We start from the raw sequence: 22,554 nt of genomic DNA on the forward strand, positions 1-22,554 counted from the left end.
ATATTCAATCATCCTTACGGGATGATTTTCAATCCAGAACCCATGAGCGTTTTAGATTTTGGACGAGGTTTATATATTAGAGAGCACCGACGATTCCGCTTTCATGATTTCTATTACAAACTGAGGTTAAGTTCTCTTTTCAAATATTATTATTCACATATAAAATATATTGCTTCATACCGTAAGAGAATTGTCAAATACAACACTGCGTTTATGTGATTTTTAATCAAGCAACTGAAGTATTGAGTGAATCAACACAAATTCATTAGTAAACAGCGCACCTGCGAAATTGGGACGTGTCGCAAATTGTCTTATAATATAGCTATATATACTTCAGATTAAATAAATATTTTTATGAACCTGTACTTACTCCTATTCGTAATATTTATATAAGGTTTACAACTATTTTTCATAAACAATCATATGGACCTACTAAATTTCATAGAAAACTTCAGTGAATTGGTTTTACTTTTCCAATCTCAAAAGCAAAATTTTAAATGAATAAAATGCAATTGTTACGGATCTTAAATTAATGCACTGGGCGCCTAAAAGTATGTGAAGTGTTACTATATTAATAAAAGAATATCAAAATTGATACATTTTCGTAAAACCAATTTACTTAAGATTCTATCTCAAAAACAAAAACATAATCGAATAATTACAACAAAACAAAATACGCTAAATAATTTTGTGTTATGCTAAAAACTGTAAAATAGTAATGAATAATGTAAAAAAAAAATATTTCAAAATAAACAAAAAACGAAAATAACGAGAGATTCCATATATAAATAACAGTTACTAGTTATTAAAGGAGAGTTTCAATTAAATAAGGCGGTAGCAAAAATAGTTGATAAAACATATAGGAAATATATAAATGATGCATTATGTAAGTAGACGATGTTCATTCTTTGTTTTTGTTTTTTTTTTTTTGTTTTTCAACTATGTAAATATAATAAAAATTAATAATATTTGTGCAGACGTACCAAAGAGGGTAAATAGAGCATCAGGCGTGACCATCTACAGAAAAAAGAGAAAATAGAGTTTCAGTTAGCGAGAGTTTCTTTTTTTTTTTTTGTAAAACGTAAAACAAAAACTAAAAAATAGAGTTTTTAAATGTTTGTTGATATTTGCAGTTTCACTAATTTAAAAAAAAAGCTGTCACTAAAGGGGATTTGAAAAGGCAAGCATACTGAAATTTTGTATTACAATTATCGAATGGAGATATAATTGTTTATTCTTGGTTTTTGTAGTTGAAGGCGGCTAAGATATATAGTTTCTTCAAATGGTTGTCTTCTTTTTGAGGAGTTTCATAATTAATTTTTTTATAGTCCTGCTCAAATTGTGATAATTTTGAGTTATCATGGACGATTCATAATAATTCACTGATCATATTGGAATAGATTATATTTTTAGGATATATATATATACTTTTCTTATCGAAAAAGCACTGGAATCGCGTTGCTTGAAGTTATTTTTTATTTTTCCTTCAGATGCATTACAATCTTGTCATTACTGGATAGTTCACTTCTAGAAAATGTAGTATACATTTAGGATTCAAATTCTATACGAAAAGTGTTTGGAATAAATATGAACTCGAAAGTAGAGTTTCGTAATAAGAACACATTACTACTCGTAATCTAATTAAATATATTTTCTTACAGATTAAAGTTCATCTATTTTGCTAATCGTTGATGAGATGAGAAACTTAAGGAAGTGAAAGTAGAAAAATTACGAAAATCAACTAAAACTTTGAAGAAGAAGATATCTTTTCACTTCATGCTACTTTCAGCATAAAGAAGAAAGACTGCGTTGCTTGCTGGAAACTTGGAAATTTGAAAATAAATAGCGAAAATGTTGGTTAGCAAACGTCGATTATACTGGTTGGTTATGTAACACATAAAATAATTGAGAGATTGAAATTTAGAAAATAGTTCGAAATGTTATGGGAAATATAGCTTGGAAATATTGCCAATTATTTTATAACATATTTTTTGGGTACAAATAACGAGCAATTATGAAGTGTAACAAAACGAAAATAAACGAAATGAACGAAAACGAACCTACAATCGAGTAAATATAAGACGAACAAAACAAAATATGAAGATTTTAAGCATTAAAAATACAAAAAAAAAAAAACAATGAAAAATTAGAAAAAACTAAAACAATGCAAATAATGGTAAAAACATTAAGTTATACATAAAAAAAATATATTAAAAATATTCAAAAATGTTTCGATGAAATATATTTATGCTTTGTTGGATTCCAAAGAAACTACTTATATGATAGTAAATGATTTAGAAAGCTTAAAGTATTTTCATATATTTATTATATGTGAGCGCCTTGAGTGTGACGTCAGCGACTTACCTCTTCATTTAAATTCGACACCAGCAGCACGTTGGAGAAGCCGCGCAAAGCGGGCGTTGCTGTCTGTAGAGCACCACTGTTGGCCAGCGCAAAGGCGCTCAAATTCGGTATACCGCTATTATAGCCGCCGGCGAGCGGTGTGCCAATGCCGAGTGCGAATGGCGGCAATACACCGGGTGCACCGAGTCCGTTCACTGCAAAGTAGTAATTTTGATTTTTAACTTTTTTAGGAAAACAAATTGAAATCGGCATTCCTGACGAAGGGCGGGAGGGGACGAAATATTAGGAATATGTGTTGGGTGGTTGCAGCCCATTAACTGGGGTGCTTTCTACATTTTTTTTTAACGTGAACTTCAATCAAACTAATGCGTTAAGTTATTACGGGTTACTTTGTGGTTGGTGGTTGAAAGCCTAACGTATGACTAATGTGTCGGTCGGTGTGTCTTGTTTATATTTTTTTGAATTTATATTTTTTGATGTAAGGATTGAAGCGCTTTTTGAACCTGGTAATCTAGAAAAAATGAGGTAATAACTAATTAAAAATTGTTGTTGTGTTATTGATGTAAGGTACTGTTCATCTAACCTAGGTGACTCTGGGAGTTGTGGACATTACTTAGTTTAAAGTTATATATAATACTGCAGACTACTTAAATATATTTTTTTATGCTCAGTGATAGCGATTGGAGAGCAAGAGCGCAATTGAGTAGACAAAGAGAGAGTAGAGAAAATCATGTTTCATACAAAAATTAAATTTACGAATAAACTCGGCCAAATGTGATTGGAATTTGGAACTCATTTAAAAAGTCTCAAAATCAAGTTAAACTCAAATATATAAAGAAATTATGGAACTGATAGACAATAAGTTAAAGAGTTATTTTTTGTTATTTTTGGTTAACGAAACGACAGTTAAAACAAAAAAAAAAATGAAAAAAGGAAAAAGTAAAAGTGTTACCTATTTTATCACCTGTTAGGGATGGCCGCTGTCGGGCCGCGATCAGGAGCAAATCATTTGCATTTACCAAACCGCCAGCGGTGGGCATTATGTCGGCGCCGGGCTCACCCGGTGGCAATGATGGATTTGTGAAATCGCGCGATTTGTCATTGTTGTATTTGACATTCAAAGCAGTCAATTTGCTGTTGTCGATGCGCAGAGTGCAGCAACCGTTATAGATATTCTGGCCGTCCAAAATGTTCTTGGCATGTTGAGCCGAATGGGCGTCCGGATATTGGATCAGTGCCTGGAAGGGAGAGTATAATATTATACATAAATGTGTTTATATTAAAAGAAGGTGGCGTAACTAAATTGAATGATGTATGAGCGTGCCAACAACAACAAAAAGTACAACAAGTGCAAATTTCGTTGAAAGCATTTCATGCATTCACGCTTGATTTGATGCGCAAGCGAGCATGTGAACTTTTCAACATTTGCATTTGTTTGTGTTGTTGTTTTTGTCTTTGAACGCGCGCTTATCAATTATGAACGCTGTCGCGCTGTGGTTGCCACTTGTCATTTGACATAAAATGAAATGACGCTTCACAGAGGCAGCGTCCTTTCACATGGCACCACAACACACCACTCATACATATTCTATATGTCCACTTATCATTTCGCATTTACCTGGAATGAATTATTCTTTGTAAATGTAACGATTTTCAACACTTTGCCGAAACGTTGGAAAATCTGATGTAAAATATCCAATGACACCGGATACAACAGCGACTCGACAATGACGCGCAGCACCGTATTCGGTCCACCGGCTGTGTTGTTGGCGGTGTTGACTGCATTCGAGTTGTTCTGTAGTACAGCAATTGTGCCATCGGCATTGGTGGCGGCGGCGGTGTTGCACAGCGGTAGCGGTGAGCCAGATGCTGGCGATTGAATGCGATAATCGCTGGACACGACACCGGTCTGGAAGAGGAGGATAAAAAAATCATTAATTTCAATTTAAAGTTTTTACTTTAATGTATTAAACTTTTATATGTTTGTGTATGTAGAATAGATATTGTCGGAGATCCGTTATATTTAAGCAATTTTTAAATAAATATAATTAAATATAAATAATTCGGGTTTATTATCTAGTTGCTTTTATGGGAATTTTTTAAATAAATTTTTGGTTTTTAATTTATTTAAATTAGTTTTTTAATTGAAAATTTTGTTTATTTTTTTCAGTTATATACGGAATTTTTTAAATTAATTTTTTAGTTCAAATTTTATTTTTTTAATTTTTAAAAATTGTTTGTTAATTTTTTTTTTTTAAATTGTTTGCAGTTAAATCATTTTTAATTTTTAAAAATTGTTTGTAAATTTTTTTTTTTAAATTGTTTGCAGTTAAATCATTTTTTAATTTTTTAAATCATTTTTATTTTATTTTTTATAGTTAATTTTTTTTATTTAAACATAAATTTATTCTTGTTTTTTTTTAAATAAATTTTTTCAGTTTATTTTTTTTTCAATTGTTATTTGTAATTTTGTAAAAAATTTTGTTTAAAATTTTAATATTTTTTGTAATTTTTCTTAAGTTTATTTTATTTTTTCATTATTTTTTTAATTCAATAATAATATTAATTATCTTTTTTAATTATATATTTTCTTTTCATACAAATGTATTATATAAAACTTAAAATTTTTTTTGATTAGATATCAAATAATTAATTATTAAACAAAATAAAATTAATATTATTTAATAATAATGCATTTAATTTTATTTATAGGCATTTTAGACAGCCAGTTACAGTAATTTAGTCACACATATAACAATAGAGTGCTTATTGACTCAATTAAGACCTTATCTGAAAAGCTTAAATTCTTATTTTCTATATCCAGAAATATTATTTCTATATGAAATTTGCGCATAAACGTCATTTAATATTAAATTATATAAAACTTGTAAAAATCGAAACAAAATTCTCGCCGGGTCATCACACCACATTAATGCCATAGAAAAGTTCGCTCATAAATCTCAATCAGAATCAATAAATTCATATTGTTCCAGCAGAAAATAGGAAGGAAATCGATACGAAAAATAAAAAGGAAAAGAAAAATGTATATACAAATATATAATAGCCGCAAATTACACACACAAACGCATTCATCCTTCTTTCGCTGTTGTCTCGCAAACCTTAAGTGAACCTGCTCGAGAAGTCTATTGTGAAGACGCACTGTAATATATAATTCATACTCATATAAATATATCAATGTTTATTAGTGAGTGTGTGTGCGTGTGCTTGTCTACTTGCCAATCGTAGTGAACATCACACAATATCGGAATACAATTTAATGACATTCGGAAGTGAATTTATTCCAGTTCGTGCTGAATTTTGATTTAAAAATCATAACGTAAACACATTGGCTTTTTCTATATAAATAACGTAAACGCACACGCACAAGCGTATGCACACACGAAAATAAAAACAACAACTCAAGCAAACCATAGAAAATCTGAAGAGGATGCTTTGCCCCAAGTGTGCGATTTCCGATTGACGACAGGTAACGGACGACGACAACGTCCGATGCGAGGGGACGCGCAACGCAGGTGAATATAAATGTGAATAACGGTATGCTAGATAGTCATATATGTATATAATTTATGAATATATTCAACTCTACATATATATGTATGAATACGTGTGTGTTTGTGCGCGTAAGTGATTCTCGCATTAATGTGCTGGGCGGCAACGTGAGGATACGCGGCGCTGAGTCGAGGAGACGGGTGTGTGGAATTCACAGCAACAGACAAGCAACGTTCGCGCTGCTCACTGAAGTGCACAACAACAATACAAATGCAAAAGCAAAAAGACAAAAACAACACAATAAAAACAAATCGAAAGCAAATGGCAGAAGAAGCAGGCCAGGGCCAAGTCAAATTATAGGGCGCGCACTGGCGGCAGGAAGTGGAACGTACATATGAGTGTATGCCTGTGTGTGTGTGTGTGTATTTGGCAAACGTTAAAGGACACTTCAGCGAAGACGATGATGCTGTTACTGCCAAGAAGATTGCAAATATAATAAAAATTGATTAGAATTGCGAGAGTACGCACACACACACACACTCACACACACACAAATATAAATATAAACAACAACAAAGTCGTGCATAATACTTTTATAGAGCAGTGTGAGTGTGTGTATGCGCGTCGGTGCGTCTTGGCAGCACTTGACAGGCAATCGTAGCCAAGACTAAATGGATGACTGCGCGGCGGACAAGTCTAGGCGACAAACAGACAGACAGACATGCCACAAGAAATTCGCACGCACCGCACATACACCTCCTCTCACACACGAATAATACATATACACTGCTTTATAAAAGTATGGCGAAATGGATATGTTAGCCAAGTTGGCAGTCAGCGCTTTATTTTCCTCAACTTCATTTTTTTCACTTCCACTTATATCCTTCCGCTTTCCGATTTTATTTAAAAATCGCTTCCGCTGCGTCTCCTTGTTGCTCTTGCTGTTGTTGTTTTAAAAGTGGTTAAAAATAGAAAATAAAAAACGATACGTGCAGATGAATGAGCTGCGAATGCGCCATGAATGGCTGAGTGTTGAATGGCGCTTTAAATGATTATGATTATTAGATGATATTAGATGATTGCGCGCGGTTTCGCTATTGAGTATTTATAATGATATAGAGCAATGTGAAAAAGGCGGAAGTACGAAGAAGTGGCATCATAGATATGTGTTGATTGAATTTTAGAATTATGAAGAAGCACAAAACACGTTTTTAATTTGCCCAATTTGTGGTGGTTAGAAGTGAGACAATGCAAATTGAAGCAGATTTATGGTTGTTGTACTTTTTGTTGTTTATAGACTTTTTATAATTCATTCTATAGGTAAAAGCTCTTCATTCATTAAAAGCTCAAATTTATGATTTTTATTCATTTTTGTAATAAAAGTGAAAGCTTTGTGAAAGCTGTTGGATTTAAGATTTGAGTTTATCGTACTTGTTGTTGTTGATACACTTTTGGTATTTCAATATTTTGTTAAAAGCTCTGTATTTACTAAGAGCTCTTCAGTCATTAAAAAACCTTTGAACATAACTTTTGATATCTATTATTAAGAGTGAAAGTTTTGTGAAAGCGGTTGGTAGTTAAAAGTGAAAATAATGCATATTATAGATTTTTCGTGGTTGTTGTACTTGTTGTTGTTTATAGATTGTTTTATCAGTGTTTATTCATGTTTAAAAAGCTCATCAATCACTTAGAAAAGAGCCTTACCTATGGATTCCTATTAATTTTTATTATTAAAAGTGAAAGCTTTGTGAAAGCGTTTCCTTTTGTGGCCCAAACTGAACATAATGTTGCAAGAAGAGACATTAATTTAATATTATCAATTAGAAATTAAAAAATTAAGACGAATAATTAAAAATAAGTTAAACATTAAAAAGCTCGCATGGCTAACTGAAAGTTTTTTTAGCTTTCAATCCGCTCAATTCGTATGAAAATAAAAACAAAATAAAAAGTAATGACGTCACTGCTACCTCCAAGAAAACAAAAATAAACACCAATCATTTGAAACCCTCTGATATCTCACGCTCACATCTCACCAAATACGCAAATTATTCATGCATTTCTATTTACAAAAAGAAAATATTGAAAGCAAAAATGTTTAACTGCATTTTAAACGCCGACAGCTATCAGTCGGCTTCTATAAAATCGAATATTTTGCAATTCAAATAAATGCGCTCGCTATAGCTATAGCACTTCCAGCTAAAAGCATTTTATTTTATTTCGTGAAAACGCGCTACTGTATTTGTATTGCTGAAAGTGAAGCTCACTGTACTGGGGAAAACACACAGCACACATGTGTACAGTTATTTTATTTGCAAGCAAAGAGTTGTTATCGATTTATTTTATTACTCTATGGAAATGAATTGAAAAAATGACGCACATACATAGTTAGACATATACTACTCTATTTATGTCGCTCTGTAAATATAATAAACTTCGACTAGGATTTGATTGAGAAGACGACATGAAAGTAGTGTTCAATTTTTAAGAAGAGATTGAGGAAACATTAAGATATGTTTAGTGACATTTAATTGACAATTAATCAAACAAACAAGCAATTAGAGGTATTCTGTTAAATAAGTCACTAGTTATTGCTCCTCATACTTATAATAATTGGCTATAAGCTAATTGAGTACATTAAGTTAGGTCTTATTGAGTTAATTAGTTCCCTAATTGAGTAAATTAAGAGTATGTCTGAAAGTTTAATCAACCAACGAGCTGCAAGCTGCTTCAAGTTTTAAATTTTGTTCTTTAAATAATATATATTTGAAGGATTTGGAGCCAGTTTCAAAGGATTTATAAACTCCCATTGATGATAATTGAAATAACGCTAATTGAGAACGTCAGCAAATAAATAAATTAATTGGTGTATTGTCGATTAGGACTAGTTGAAACATATGATAAATATGCATCTTTAATTTAGTCCATTAACAAATTGTCTACAATAGAAGACAGGGAGGACCACTAATTGACTAAATTAAGTTTTCCAGTAAGATGATGCAAGCAGTATGCGAGGGATTTTTTCCCAATTAATAGTGAGAGTAAGAAAATAACTAATTGTTGATTAACATGATCATGGTATATACTGCAAGAAGTTACAAAATGAACTCGTTAAAAAAACGACTCATCGGAAAGTTCACTAGAATCTCCCTGATTATGCATATATTGAATAACAGAAAGCAAAACGTATCTCTAATTGAGGATTTTAAAAAACATTTCGAACATCAAATCGTAGATTATGAGCTTTCACAATGTGAAAGCACTTGGAAAGCTCTATGGAAAGCATATTCGATACTTTACTGTAACGGTATAAACCACGTGCTTCCATTGCCGTATTTTATATTATTTCCATTAATTTTATAGTTTGTTGTGCGTTGACCAGTTGGCACTTCCCAGGAGGAACAAAATGAAGGAGGCAAGCAATGAAAGCGTCGAACGCGCAACCAGTGAGAGCACACCTCGCTCCAAATGGTTGACATTTTCAAAACGAAATAAAAGTCGGACACGTAATAAAGTCATAACCGCTGTCGAATGGAAAGCGAACAAGAGGCGGCAGCGAGGCAGATTAAGCTAAATATGAATGCTTACTCGCGGGACTCAACACACAGAGGAAATAAAACTAAGACGTCAATGTGAGTTTGAGAGAGAGAAAGTAACAAAAAAACTAAAGGTAAAAGTGTGCATAAAACAAAAAATTACTACAACAACTAAAGCAGTGATGGCAACAAGAAGCGTGAGCACAGATAAAAGCTTTTAACAAAAGTTTGCGCTAAATTTACAAAGTTTTCCATTTTTATTACAAGCAGCGCAATTGAGGTGGAGTGCTCTGAGGTGTGAGGGCAGCGAGGTAGTCTTTTAGTACTCGAGCAGCCACAATGTCGCAACCACAATGCCAACCGCAAAGCAACATAAAATCCGAAAATTTAAGCACACCAAAAAAAGAACAGAGAAGACAACAAAGTCCAAGTCCACAAATATACAAGAGGAAAATAAAATTGAAGGATAATCCGTGGCACTTTGTCGTCGGTGCAGCGTAAAAAAAGCACGAAGCGTCGAACGAAGAAGGCAAAGTGAAGCGGCGTTTGTAAATTGATGGCGCTGAAAAAAGTTATTTATGCAAAAAGCGTTAAATGAGCAGCAAAACTACAGTGGCGCGCGCGCACAAAAAAAATATATATATAAGCACTCAAAAGCAACAACAAGAACAAGAAGGTAAAAAAAAGATGAAACAAAATTTTTGGCTTTCTTCAACAATTGTTTAAGCGCCAAAGAAGCCAAAGCATGTTTTTGCCACATTAATCCGCAACAAGAAAGTGTGTGGCAGAGCGCGAGGCGGAGGCAAGTAGCAACAGGAAGCGAGAAAAGCGATGAAAAGCCAGTGACAAACTAAAATAAATTTTGTTTTGTTGCTGCCACACTTCACTCTTCTGCTGCTTCACTCATTCACGGCGCTTTTTGTTTGCGCGTAAGCGGTTTTTGTCATCAACACCAACAACAACAACAGGAACAACAACTGCATAAAGGCATCAAAATATAAAATAAACCGACTGCATGAAGTTAAGAACTATTGAAAGACTATATGAAGCGCATAAAAGAAGCAGTTGCTCGCATTTTAAGCTTCATAAATATTATTGTTTTCCATTCACGCCATTCTCTCACCCGCACTCGAGCGTTATATAATATTTGCATGCGCTCTTGTGTGTGTCTGCGTGGCGACAAAGTTTATGCAACCCTTTTATGCACTGGCAATGGAAATTTCACACACATAAATTCATATAGAGAGTTGCAGCTGCATTTTGTACTGCATAAACTTGCCACCACAACAAGTTAACTTGACGCATATTGCGTGGCTTTGTTGCATCTGCGGTCATATAAGTGGCAGTTACTTGTGGCACTAAAGCAGTGCGTTAAGTCGGAGTTATAGCGCCGCAAATAAGCATATGAAAAGCTATGAAAAGATTTTATTATTTCAAAGTAATTGAATTAGATATTCACGTCGAAATTGAAATAAAATTAATAGCGGATTTTGAGAGAGCGTGCATAAGAGAGAGATAAGAGCGTGTAATATGATATTTATTGGAATCTTAGAACATCAAAGGTGCCAAAAAGGACAGGTAAAGCTGTCTAAGTGAGATTATCTGCAATCGTAGAGATCTACATATATCTTGACCAGACCTAACCTAACAAAGGGACCTATTATTAAAGCAATTGGTCCAATTAGTAAATATTTTCCATTTTGAAATATTTTATAGCTTTAAAATATATTTTTCAGTAAAGGGAGTACAATTTTCTACTTATTTCTTATTTTCTTCTATATGCCATCATTGAACCGAGGCGAAATATAAGAAATGATTCATTATTTGTCGGATATAACCTACTATCTTCCAGCTTAGTTTTGGTAAGGCTCGTATTCTTTAGATGCCTCTCAATATTATATGGCAAAATTAGTCGTTTAAAGAAGATGTGGAGTCCTTTAGGAGACGAGGAAACTCTCAAATTCTTCAATCCTCTCAAAACCATAGACTTGCTGGCTTTGATTGCCACTTCGATCTCCTTAAAGCTTTGGAAAAACCCTGCTCTGCTTCGGATGACTTGATAACTGCGAATTGATTCAAACTTATCAGGTAAGTTTAGAAATATGTTTAACTTTGGAACTAACTCGGATCAGTAAGCTATAAATTTACTAATAATATACTTTTTTCGAAGTTCGAATTTTTGCCATCTGTTACTTGATTTAGAGATCACTGCAATTAAAGAAAGCCTTCTCGTTCTGTCTTTAAATCGGATTTAAAATCACTAAAGTCTCAAAGAAAGAGTAAAGAAGTCGAAGATAGTGAAAGAATGCTTGGATTTACTAATGACAATTATATCATATTTCACGATACACCTACAATGGGTCCCGGGACATAGTGACATTCCTGGAAACTGTGTAGCAGATGAACTAGACAGTTTTTGGCACAACACTGCAGTTGGATGCTAATAAAGAGGGAATTTATATACCACTGGCAACGTGCAGATATCTAATAGATAAACAATCTGTTGATACGGCTGAATCACAATGGAAACAATCAACGACCTGCTCCGTAAGTAGACAAACGTGGCCTGAGTGGAATAAGAGTCGCTTATTGAAATTTAAGAGGAATTACACAAGAACCCTTGTAGGGGTGTTAACGGGACACTGTCTTATTGGGAGACACGCCAGCAGACTGGGGTTACCTTTTAATGATTACTGAAGCTGCCAAGAAGAAGAAGAGGTAGAAACGATTACACACCTTCTATGTGGATGTAACTATTGGACTCGTTGATGTGGGCGAAGTTGCTCATATCAAATTGTGTGAACTTTTTCACTTTATTAAGACCACAGGGTGGTTCAAAGATGATTCAATAGTGTGAGGAATCACAGTCGCAGTGGTGTCACAATGGGCCTCCTAGGAGCGTCGTTTGATAACCACTTAACCTACCTACTTGATTTATACTAGGTTTGGCTAACCATTTCATAATGAAGAAATTCCTAGGAAGAAGATTTATTGCAACTTTTCGAAAATAAGCTGCGAATCACTAAAGTTTCGGAGCATTTAACTTAAGCCTTGAAGAAGAAATCAAAATCAATTGCCATAAAGTTACAAATTAGTAGAGATACAACTATATAAATATATACTATAACACACGAAAGCTTCGTTAGCAGTTGATTGCGCGTGCAAAGGCATTAATTCGCCTATGTAAGCTTAATTGAATTGCTAATCCGGGCAGACGAGTGTGTTGACATGCAACTAATGCTTGTCAGCAGCCTTCGAACTACAACTTGCCACAGCAGCAATAAGTCACAAGCCAGCATACAAGTGTAGAAAACTCGGCAACAGCTAAATTGGCGCGAAAGTTAAGCAAATAAGCGCGAAGGAAACGACAAGCGATTAAAGCGCAAAAGGATTACTATTATTAGCAACGGATTAAAGGTGGCAAAACACACACGAAAGAGACTTAAAGACAGCGCGCGCCGAACGTGAATAAGAAGGCGCTAAGAACAATAACAATTATAATGCGGCTAAAGTGAAATGTCAACGACAGCGAGTGGAAAAAGAGAAAATGAAATTGCGCAAAACAACAAATCAATGCATACAACTAGGCGCATAAGCAGCCACCATGTATACGCTCTGAATGCTTTTTTGCTGTTTTGCTTTGCTTTTTCTTGCGTAACAATGTATAAGTTGTTGTTGTTTTTGTTATTTTCTTATATTTGTTGTTGTTGTTGCTCACATATGTGTTGTTTGATTTGCGCTAATAATATTATCTCTGGCATGGCAGCAACGAAAGCAGCGTGTTTATTTAATTTTCTACTTTATTTCAATCTAACAAGGCGAGAAAAAGATTTCCACGCACGCACGCACACATACACACACACACGCATACATATGTAGGTGTTTGTGCAAACAAATGGCATCATGTATCCTGTCCATTTGCAGGATTATAAGGCACTTTGCTGATTTATGTGTGTGAATGCCAACACACACAACGCCCGAAGTTCGTGCTTTCGTGTTTATTTGGCGTAAAAAGCTTTACCGTTATACCATCAGCCGCATAACCGTATCAACCAGCCAGCCAGGCAGGCAGCCAGCCAGCGAAGAGGTGGCGTAAGCAGCGCAAATTCAATATTATAAAAATAATAAAAACAAAAACAAAAGACCAACAACAGCAAACGACGAAGTGCCTGCCAAACAAATAAGCCAAGAAGAGAAAATTTAAAACAACAACAAAAACAAAAGCACACCAAAAGAGGTTAAAGGATTTTCGTTGATGTATTAGCACGCCAAGAGCGCACACATGAGAGTATATAGTATGTGGTCGGTGAGGGAGGGAGCAGCGACTTGCCCCCCCCGACTGGCGCTCGCTTACAAGCCAGGTTAATCTTGTGTTATTACTTTCTTTATTTTTGTTTTTACTTTTGTTTTTCTTTTGTTGTTGTTGTTGTTGTTTAACTTGGTTTCTTGATATTTTTCTTTCGCCATTCGCCGTTCGTGTATTGTGTGGCGCTAAGCGAAAATCAACAAGATGCTTTCTTCGCGTTGTTCTTGTTGCTTTTGCCTTGCTTGTCGATACACTTCGACCGCTGATTGCTGCTGCTGAAGTGTGCGAAGCGCAGTCGATGGCGCGCGCGGTGGTTTTCTGGCTTTTCCACAGCTGCCTGCCGCAGCCGCAGCCAGATTCTCGTGAGTATTGCGTGAAGATTTGTGGCAGCTAGCTCACATTTCGCAATACATCGTGTTGTTGTTGTTTTGCATTGTTGTTGCGCAAGCATAAGTTAAGCTTATGTCTAACGCTATATATATTTTGTTCTTATGCCATATTGCTTGCTAGCTGCTCTTAGCTCTTTTCTCCTGTTCTTCTTCGTCCTTGCCATCTTCACCTGCGTGGAATGGATTGGTGTGACGTGTGCAAATGGATTTCAATTACCGTTACTACGTGCATTGAACAGTGAATATCGCAGAGAATGAGTGGAGTCGGCGAATGGAATAAGCCAGCTAACAAGCAATATTAGCCACAGAAGTGGAGAAGAAAAATAAAAGCAAACAAAAAAGTGAGAAGAAAATCAAAGAAAACAATAAAAATAACAAAAAAAATAAACAAAACAAAAAAAAAAACGAAAAATAAATAAACATGTGAGTAAAAGCCAACAATGCCATATGACCAAACTGGCAAAGTGAGTGCAAGGGGTTATACGTCCCACGTAAGTATTGAAGATTTACGTATGTTTGGCTATAAGTCTGTTGATTTAGGTGTATTTCGCATTTGTTTTATTTAAATTTGGACTTTTAATGCTTGTTAAAATTGTTTTCCAATGCAAAAGGTGACAAATAACATAAAAGCATTAATGAAGGTTTTAAGTAATGCGCCTAGATGTATGCTTTGTTTTGTCTAGCATAGCTTAGTGCAAAATTATTGGTTTACTTTTTATTTTATTGCTATAGCCTCTTTACAATTTCAGGTACAAAGAAATAATTTATGCTAGCATTACTGCAATAATATTAATTTACAGAGTTGCCACCTGATTGCAATTAACAAAAGTTGGAGAAAATAAAAATAATTTCTTGAACTTGCAGCAAGATGTATTTTTAGTAGTCTAAATTTTATCAAAAGCTTGAGTACTAGTAGAAGATGGGTTGTCATACTTGTTCTTTCAAATATAAAAATACATATGATGATATTAATACAAATTAATATGGATGAAAATATATATTGTTATGAAATGGTTTGCTATTTATAGAAGCATTATGACTGAAAACAAATTTTGAGGTTGCCATCTGATTTAAAAGTTCAAAAAAAATAATTCGAATGAAATTCAAAACAAAATATTTTGTGACTTTTTGTCTGTAATAACTGGAGCAAATAATTATGATATTAAATAAAAAAAAATTGTGTTGCCACACTTTTAAATTTTCTTTGGTATTTTTTTTAAGTATTAACAATAAAATATATTTAAAGACTTTAATCAAGTGCGTGTAGAGAAAATAGTATAAATTAAATATTATTTAATGATGCTACCACTTAATTTTAAATTACAAAAAAAAAAAAAAAATTGGGACCTCTATCCTTTAATTTGAGTTGGTTTATCAAATAAATATCATAAGTTAAAAGAAAATTAAAAAAAATAGAGTTGCCACACTTATAAAATATTTTTATTGATATATTTAAAAATTAAAAAAAATATGCACACTTGATTCATGTCTTCACAACATAAACAAAATACATAGTTTAAATAAATTATTACTTAATGGGGCTGCCACCTGATTTTAAATATACAAAATTACACCATTTGAACACTTTTGCAACTGTGGAGTAAAGTAATGGATTTTAATAAAATATTTTAAAATAATATTATATATTAAAATATATAAAATATGTATGCATCGCATTTTTGCTTTAAAAATATTCTTAAAGAAATATTTTTGGATTAATTTTTTTTAAATAGAAATACTATTTTGTTTTGTATTACATACATAAATAATTCAAGTTGTTTGCACTTTCCATAATCCTTGCAGCAATTTTTTTTTTGCAAAATTTTCCTCTTTAAATTCTGATAAATAATTGTTAGATTGCGTTTCCTCCTGCACATATACCACACACCCACATACAAGTGTCACACACACAACAATAACAACAAAGATTAGATTTCATGTGTGTGCTTCACTCCGATTTCCAACTATTTCTATTTCAAGGTGTGTGCATTACAAATATTTCTTATATATATACCATATATACCTTGAGGGATTTAACCCTCATAGAACAGGATTTTGCAATCATCTGTTCAAGCAACAAAGCAACACACACACACACACGCATGCAGACAAAGACATGTCGGCATAGCACAACACAACAATGGCAGTGAAAGCAAGCAAATCAGCTAAGCAATGTATGAAATAACAACAACAACAACAAATAACTATTGCTGACATATACATGAAAAGCAAAGCAAGAACAACATAGAAGCGCTCCCCACTGACTGACTGGCAGCTATGCATGTATGCTTGTGGCGCAGCTTGTTTGGGCTGACATTTCTTTTTTGGTATTACGATTGAAGAAAAACAACAACAGCAACAATAAGAATAGAGAGTTATAAAAAGAAATATTCATACACGTACGTTGGGACCAAAAGAAACCGAACTGAAGCAATATGTCACGTGAAGACACAGCCAAAAATACACAAACGCATATGCTTAGAGGAGCTCAAGAACACATATATGTGTGTGTTTGAGTGTTGTGAAGCACTCAGTGAATTGCGCAGACACACTGGCAGTTGGCAGTTGCGAGGAGCACAGATGGATTTCCGAGGATTTCTGCTGCCAAAAGTGGATGCGCCAGTGAAGACGCAGATTCCAGCTGGAGATTGCTGAAGAAATGAATGAAGATGAATGCAGCTGCGGCCGAGATTGTAGGATAAGTGAGGCGCTGATGACTAAACAATTTCGGCAAGGCGAAAGGGAGGATGTATGGTGGGCACTAATGGCAAAAGGTGAAACAGCCAGGGGACAGGTAGCGACAAACAACAACAACAGATATATAAATTTATTTGTTGTTTTACTTATTGCCAAGCAGCGTATGTTGGCTAATATGTCTTCGTGTGTGTCCATGTGTGTGTGTTATTTGCGGGATTTCGTGCTGTTGCGGGTGCTTTTTAGGGATCAAATTTGACGTGTGATTGTTTTTGTGGGTAATTTTGATAAATTAATTTTTGAGCTGCCACAACAACAGCAGCAGCAAGCAATTGGTGGAAGGAAGCAGCGCTAGTTGAAAGGGTTAAAAGGGTTCAATGCGCCTGCAGTTGTGTGTGTGTGGAAGTGAGTGAGCAGCAGTCGCATACATCAACAAATGGCATGAAATGGAAGCTGAATTACTGTTTGGAGTAGGAATAAATAAAGCTTTTTGCTGCTGTTTGTGTGTGGAGGGAAGCGGGGACAAAAGCGGATTACAAGCTTAATTCAGCTTACAAATACATGGGCGATAGCCTAGCACAGCCATACATATACACGCACGGGTTTGACTAATTATCTCGTAAATAAATAATGTTTGTAATGTGAATTGTTTTTTTTAAAGCTCTTCAAAGTAATGTATTTGTAGCCAGCATGAGGAGTTCATTTGAAATTAATTTGATAGCAAACATATACTTTTTTCTGTTTTTGTATGGAAGAGGATTAATAGCCGTCAAATGAGAGTTAATATTTTATTTTCGCCCATAGGCAATCGGAAAAATTACAGGAAAAAACTTAAATTTTAATTAAAATATTTTAAGAACTGGCTAGGTGCATTATAGCTTCTTAAGCACTAACTAACTTTTTTCTGTCAACTAATGATTATTTTTCGCATTTTTTCGTTCAAATTATTTGTATGAATCTCTTTAAATTGGAGCTTCCAACAGTTTAAAAAATGTTGCCTACCTTTTGGCGCCAAGATAAAATATTTATATAATAACCTAAAACGCAGAAAGCTAAACTACTTCATAAACTACATGAAAAACTATCTTAAAAGTCTTGTTCTATATATAAAACAAGCTTCAATATGAATACAATGGAAGGCATGAGTATAAACTACCATCGATTGTGCGCCTAATGAGCAACTTTATGCGCTTAATACAGTACAAACTTTGCGTATAAGAGACGTCGCAAATACTAACAATCTTTTATTGTTGTTGCTACTACATATCTCTCTCTACAAATAGAATACAACAATTGCATGTTTACATATCTACCCATAGCATTAACTGCATTAACTGCATTAACATGTACGCGAGCAATACATGCTTCATGCTTCGTGATGACATGCAACAGACTAGAGTCGAAAGACAAGACAAGACAACAACGCCCGAAGCCTTAATGTATGCAATATTTATGTCGGTACCCTCATTAAATGCGCCACATACATATGCTTGTATGTCAATGTCTGTTTGTATGTTGTTAGGCGCAGTTGGTATGCAAATATATTTACCATTTGTGGCCCCCCTCATTGTTATAATACAATTTGTGTAATCGACATAATTGGCAGCTGAACACAAGGCAAATAAACAATATACACATTATTAGATATGCAACGAGCAAAGGTGTTGCCTACATGCAGGCGCTGGTGATATCTTATAGCTTTCTGCTGAATGTGTAGATGATTGGTAGGTAGACCTGCGCTCGGTATTGTTGTCGTTTCAACGCTTACGACTGGCAAACGCACATTTGAAACGTGATAATGGTGCTGGTAATTGGTATTCGGGAATGCCATTTGTAATTATCGTGATGTTTTCAGCACTTACACCCAAGTGAAACAACAACAAGTGAAAGCTCATGACTGTAGATATATAAACAAACGCTTTCGATATGTTCGATGGGAAAATGCGAGAATGTCTGCGAGCTACAGCTGATAGTTTCCCCAGCCTTTTGCCTAATGTTGAATGTAATAACTGTTTCAGTCGCTCAACGAGCTTATGATTTATTGATGACCAGACACACAGCTGATGATTTCTTTATTAAATAATTAACTGAAGACTAAGCTTATTTAGGTTACATCGAGCTCATTTTAATTGATATCACATTTACTTGTGGTTCGTGTAATATACAACATGGAATAACGAGGCGAAAGCGTTGATAATTGATCAATATATGAACGGACATAGACCAGAACCGAAGTGAAAATGGTAAACATACAAAAATCATATCTACATCCGGTTATTTAGCTCTCTTTAACCCTCAACGAGGCAGCATGTCAAAAGCTTACTAAGTGATCTCAGTAACATTATTAACAGGAATCTGTCATCTCAAAATTTATAATTCAAAGCTCAGTTGAAAGCTCAAATCATGATATTTATGTATATAGCGGTATCTCATAAGAAAACTCAAAGCTCTCTCGAAAGCTCAAAAGCTTAAATTCAAATAAAATATACTCAGCGTTTATTTGTAACAGAAATGAATATATTGCGATATCTATTTAGCGGATTAAAAAATTCAAAGCTCAGTCGAAAGCTCAAAACTTAAAGCTCTTTAGAAACATAATGAATGAAAATGCCACAAAAACCACAAACGTTTGTGGCATTGATTTAATACTGTTTGATTAAAAAATATTTTTCCACGCACTTAGATCTCGTCTTGCTTTCACCGAAAATAGGCAAAAAGAAACAATAAATCAAAATAAAATGAAAACGAAAAAAAAAAAATTAAATGAAACAAGCCAACATGTCAGCTGTAATCAGTGGAATGTAACATATGTCATCTTCTTCTCCCCTGTGGGAAGACAACATTCATTGAAGGTAAAGACAAAGCTACCCTCAAAAGGATTTATACATGTCTCACATATACTTTACTACAAGCATCACCTTGACACACGCACTGGTTGACTGATGGACTGACGGACTGATTGTCAGTAGTCGCCTGACAGCAGGTTGCTGCGTGACTGACTTACTGGCCTACTGCGATGTCTTAACAGACACCTTCCAACTACTAGAGTGTTTTCCTTTGACCTCAACGCTAAAAAGGCAGGCAGGTGACAAGCAGACAACACTCGCAAACGTGTGTGGCGCCACGCACATTTTAATTCCGGCCGAGTATTTCCGAACGTGTGAGCTTAAATTCTAAATTACGCGCCGGCATTTCAAGGGTTGAAACCCAAATGAAGACCGAAAAATTTTAAATTCGCACAATGTGTGGCACGTACAACAACGGCCTACGGTGGCATTCAGAGCATATGTGTGTGGGTCGTGGTTGGCTGTCCGTGATTTAGTGTATGCTTTGGGTATAATTTGTTACAAATTGTGATTAATTAAAAAGTGTCGAGTTTGCCACCTTTTTGCGGTCCTTTTGGGCAAACAACAAAACAGCGAAATTCTTGCTTTGTTTGTTGTTGGCTACGGTGGTTGACAAATGACGTCATTCGCAATTATAGTAGTTTCATCCATATGCGGCTGGATGATTGGGATATTTAAATTAAATAGTCATCATAAGTATTCATTTCGTATGTTTGCAGGAATTTTCATTTGCATTATTTACCATACCCGCCACAGTTGAATATGTGCGGCTATGTAGAGGTTTAAATTCGTGTGCAAATAGCGGTGGAAACCTTTCTATTTACCGAAAATTATTATTTAAATATCGAATTAAGTTTGACTAGCACAATGTTGGGCAAAATATTAGCACTACAGTGGAGTGTGTAAAAGAACACTCGCTAAAATCATGTTTACTGTTATTTTCATTTTTTCTCTATCAATTGAGATATTATATCTTTAGAAATAAATAAAAACTAAATGTTTATTGTCTACTCACATTATTGTGACTCTGATCCGTTTTTAGCTCACGATGATTGGAGAACTGTACATAAACCATGCGTCCGTGCATATGTGGCGGTGTAACGGTATAGCATGAGACCATAGATGTCGCTGAGACTTCATCGGCCATTTCGAGGAAAGCTTGATTTTTACCCTTCAAGACGAGCACATTTGTGACACGGCCAAATGGTACACCTAATGAGATGACATCGGCTTCGCTGGACTCGATTGGAATGTTGCGCAAGTGGATGACTTTGGAGGGTTTGCCTGCAAAAAGAAGATAGGACGGAAATCAATAATTTATTTTTTAAAAAATAATAAAAATATTTATAAAAAATGCAAAAAAAAAAACTTTAAAAAAGTCCAATTAAATTTTAAATGATATGTGGCAGAAAGGATGAAGCAGTGCCCTGCCTCACTTTTTGAATACTTTTAGTGCATTTCTCACCTATGAGCGACAGCTAATTAACGGCATATTGAAATGACGGCGGACAAGTATATATGTATAATCAAATATATATAGACATACATGTATCTATAGCAGTTACCAGCTTCAAACAATACACTTTTTATGTTGGCAATAAAGTTTTTTTCTACCTTGCCACACTAAAAATGTTCGTGCCACACATCGCTGGTGGCACATAAAATGCCGTTATAATATACATGTATGCAGATATGCATGTGTGGCAAGTTGAGCGCTGCAGCAAATGTTCGGATGACGTGCCACAAATGCAGTGGTAAATGCCACACATTTTACGACTAAATTCCCCATGCAACACAATGAGTGGCTTGGCAAGTATGCCGAGTCTACGGCACTTGTCGTTGCCGCCGCTGCACCCAGGTGATGTGGCACATTGCAGCAGGCGACACAAGAAATACTTTATGTTTATACAAAATTTAAGCTACTTCAGACGTCAGCAAGGAGGATCACTGAAATGTTGCACATAACAAGTTGTTATGCGACAAACGGTGGCAAAAATAGATGCCGACAAGTGGCATGTTGCACACAAACAAGCTAATAAACTGCATGTGTGTGTGTGTGGTGAGTGACGCCATAAGTAAGGATATGGCACAACCTATTTTGGACAAATTTTGTGAAAGCGACGCTGCATGTGTGTGTTTGTATGCGAGGATGTTTCTCACTCGTGTGGGTAAAGACTTTAATCCGCTGCTATTTGTACAATGTTGCAAGCATTTATTTATGCACAAATACTAACAATGATGAGAACAGCATAACAACAACAACAACAACACAACAAATAAAAACTAACATGCAACAACAATAGTAAATAATGTGTGAAGCGTTGAAAGCGGCATTTTCATGCAACACAATCACTGTACTGGCGTGAACTTTTACAGCAGACAATGGCGACACGGTGGCAGGCAACACAGTCTGAATAGCCTCGGCTTCGGTCACTCGACCGTTAGTCAACTAGTCAAGTGCGTTAGTCAGCCAGACACACTTAGTCACTCAATGAGCGCGCTAACCAGTCGGCCAACACAGCAAAGCGAGCACGAGCGAACAGACAGGTGCATTTGCAATGGATTACGACGAAAGGTTACTCGGCATTTACGAGTGATGGCGAATGTGAGTGTGAATTGCTAATGTATAGGGCTTAAACTCGTACATGAATGAGGGGCATGTGAACGCGACAATGTCCATCGGCCTAAAAACTGTTGTTGCGGCTTATTTTCCCAGCCACAGACACAAACAACGTTACACACACATTTGCAAGTATAAATATATGGCCCGAATCTGCATTCGCTTAAATACACAAACGCGTTTAATGTGTTGGTCGCCAAAGTGCCAAAGAAAACAAACACTAGTGTGAAAAATAACAATATAAAACGAAAATAAATAAAAATATTCAAAAAACGAAAAGAGTGGAGATTTA

General features: G+C 34.9%; 1 protein-coding gene across 10 annotated transcripts in view; it reads right to left on the bottom strand.

Moving 5' to 3' along the window:
* LOC105220190 (polypyrimidine tract-binding protein 1) overlaps positions 1-22,554 on the bottom strand; it is a 325,184-nt gene that overhangs the window by 33,976 nt on the left and 268,654 nt on the right. For 8 of the 10 annotated variants that reach the window (XM_029043894.2, XM_054225420.1, XM_054225418.1 and 5 more), the window contains 5 exons: positions 20,658-20,926; positions 3,983-4,273; positions 3,329-3,602; positions 2,365-2,585; positions 984-1,017 (listed from right to left, as the gene is read on the bottom strand). In XM_029043894.2, coding sequence (XP_028899727.1) covers positions 984-1,017; positions 2,365-2,585; positions 3,329-3,602; positions 3,983-4,273; positions 20,658-20,926 — 1,089 coding nt within the window. Of the gene's footprint in view, positions 1-983; positions 1,018-2,364; positions 2,586-3,316; positions 3,603-3,982; positions 4,274-20,657; positions 20,927-22,554 lie in introns of all 10 variants that reach the window. The other 2 variants (XM_054225422.1, XM_054225421.1) reach the window with 2 other exon arrangements.

Source organism: Zeugodacus cucurbitae, chromosome 2, assembly GCF_028554725.1.
Source record: "Zeugodacus cucurbitae isolate PBARC_wt_2022May chromosome 2, idZeuCucr1.2, whole genome shotgun sequence".
NCBI classification, from domain to species: Eukaryota; Metazoa; Arthropoda; class Insecta; order Diptera; family Tephritidae; genus Zeugodacus; species Zeugodacus cucurbitae.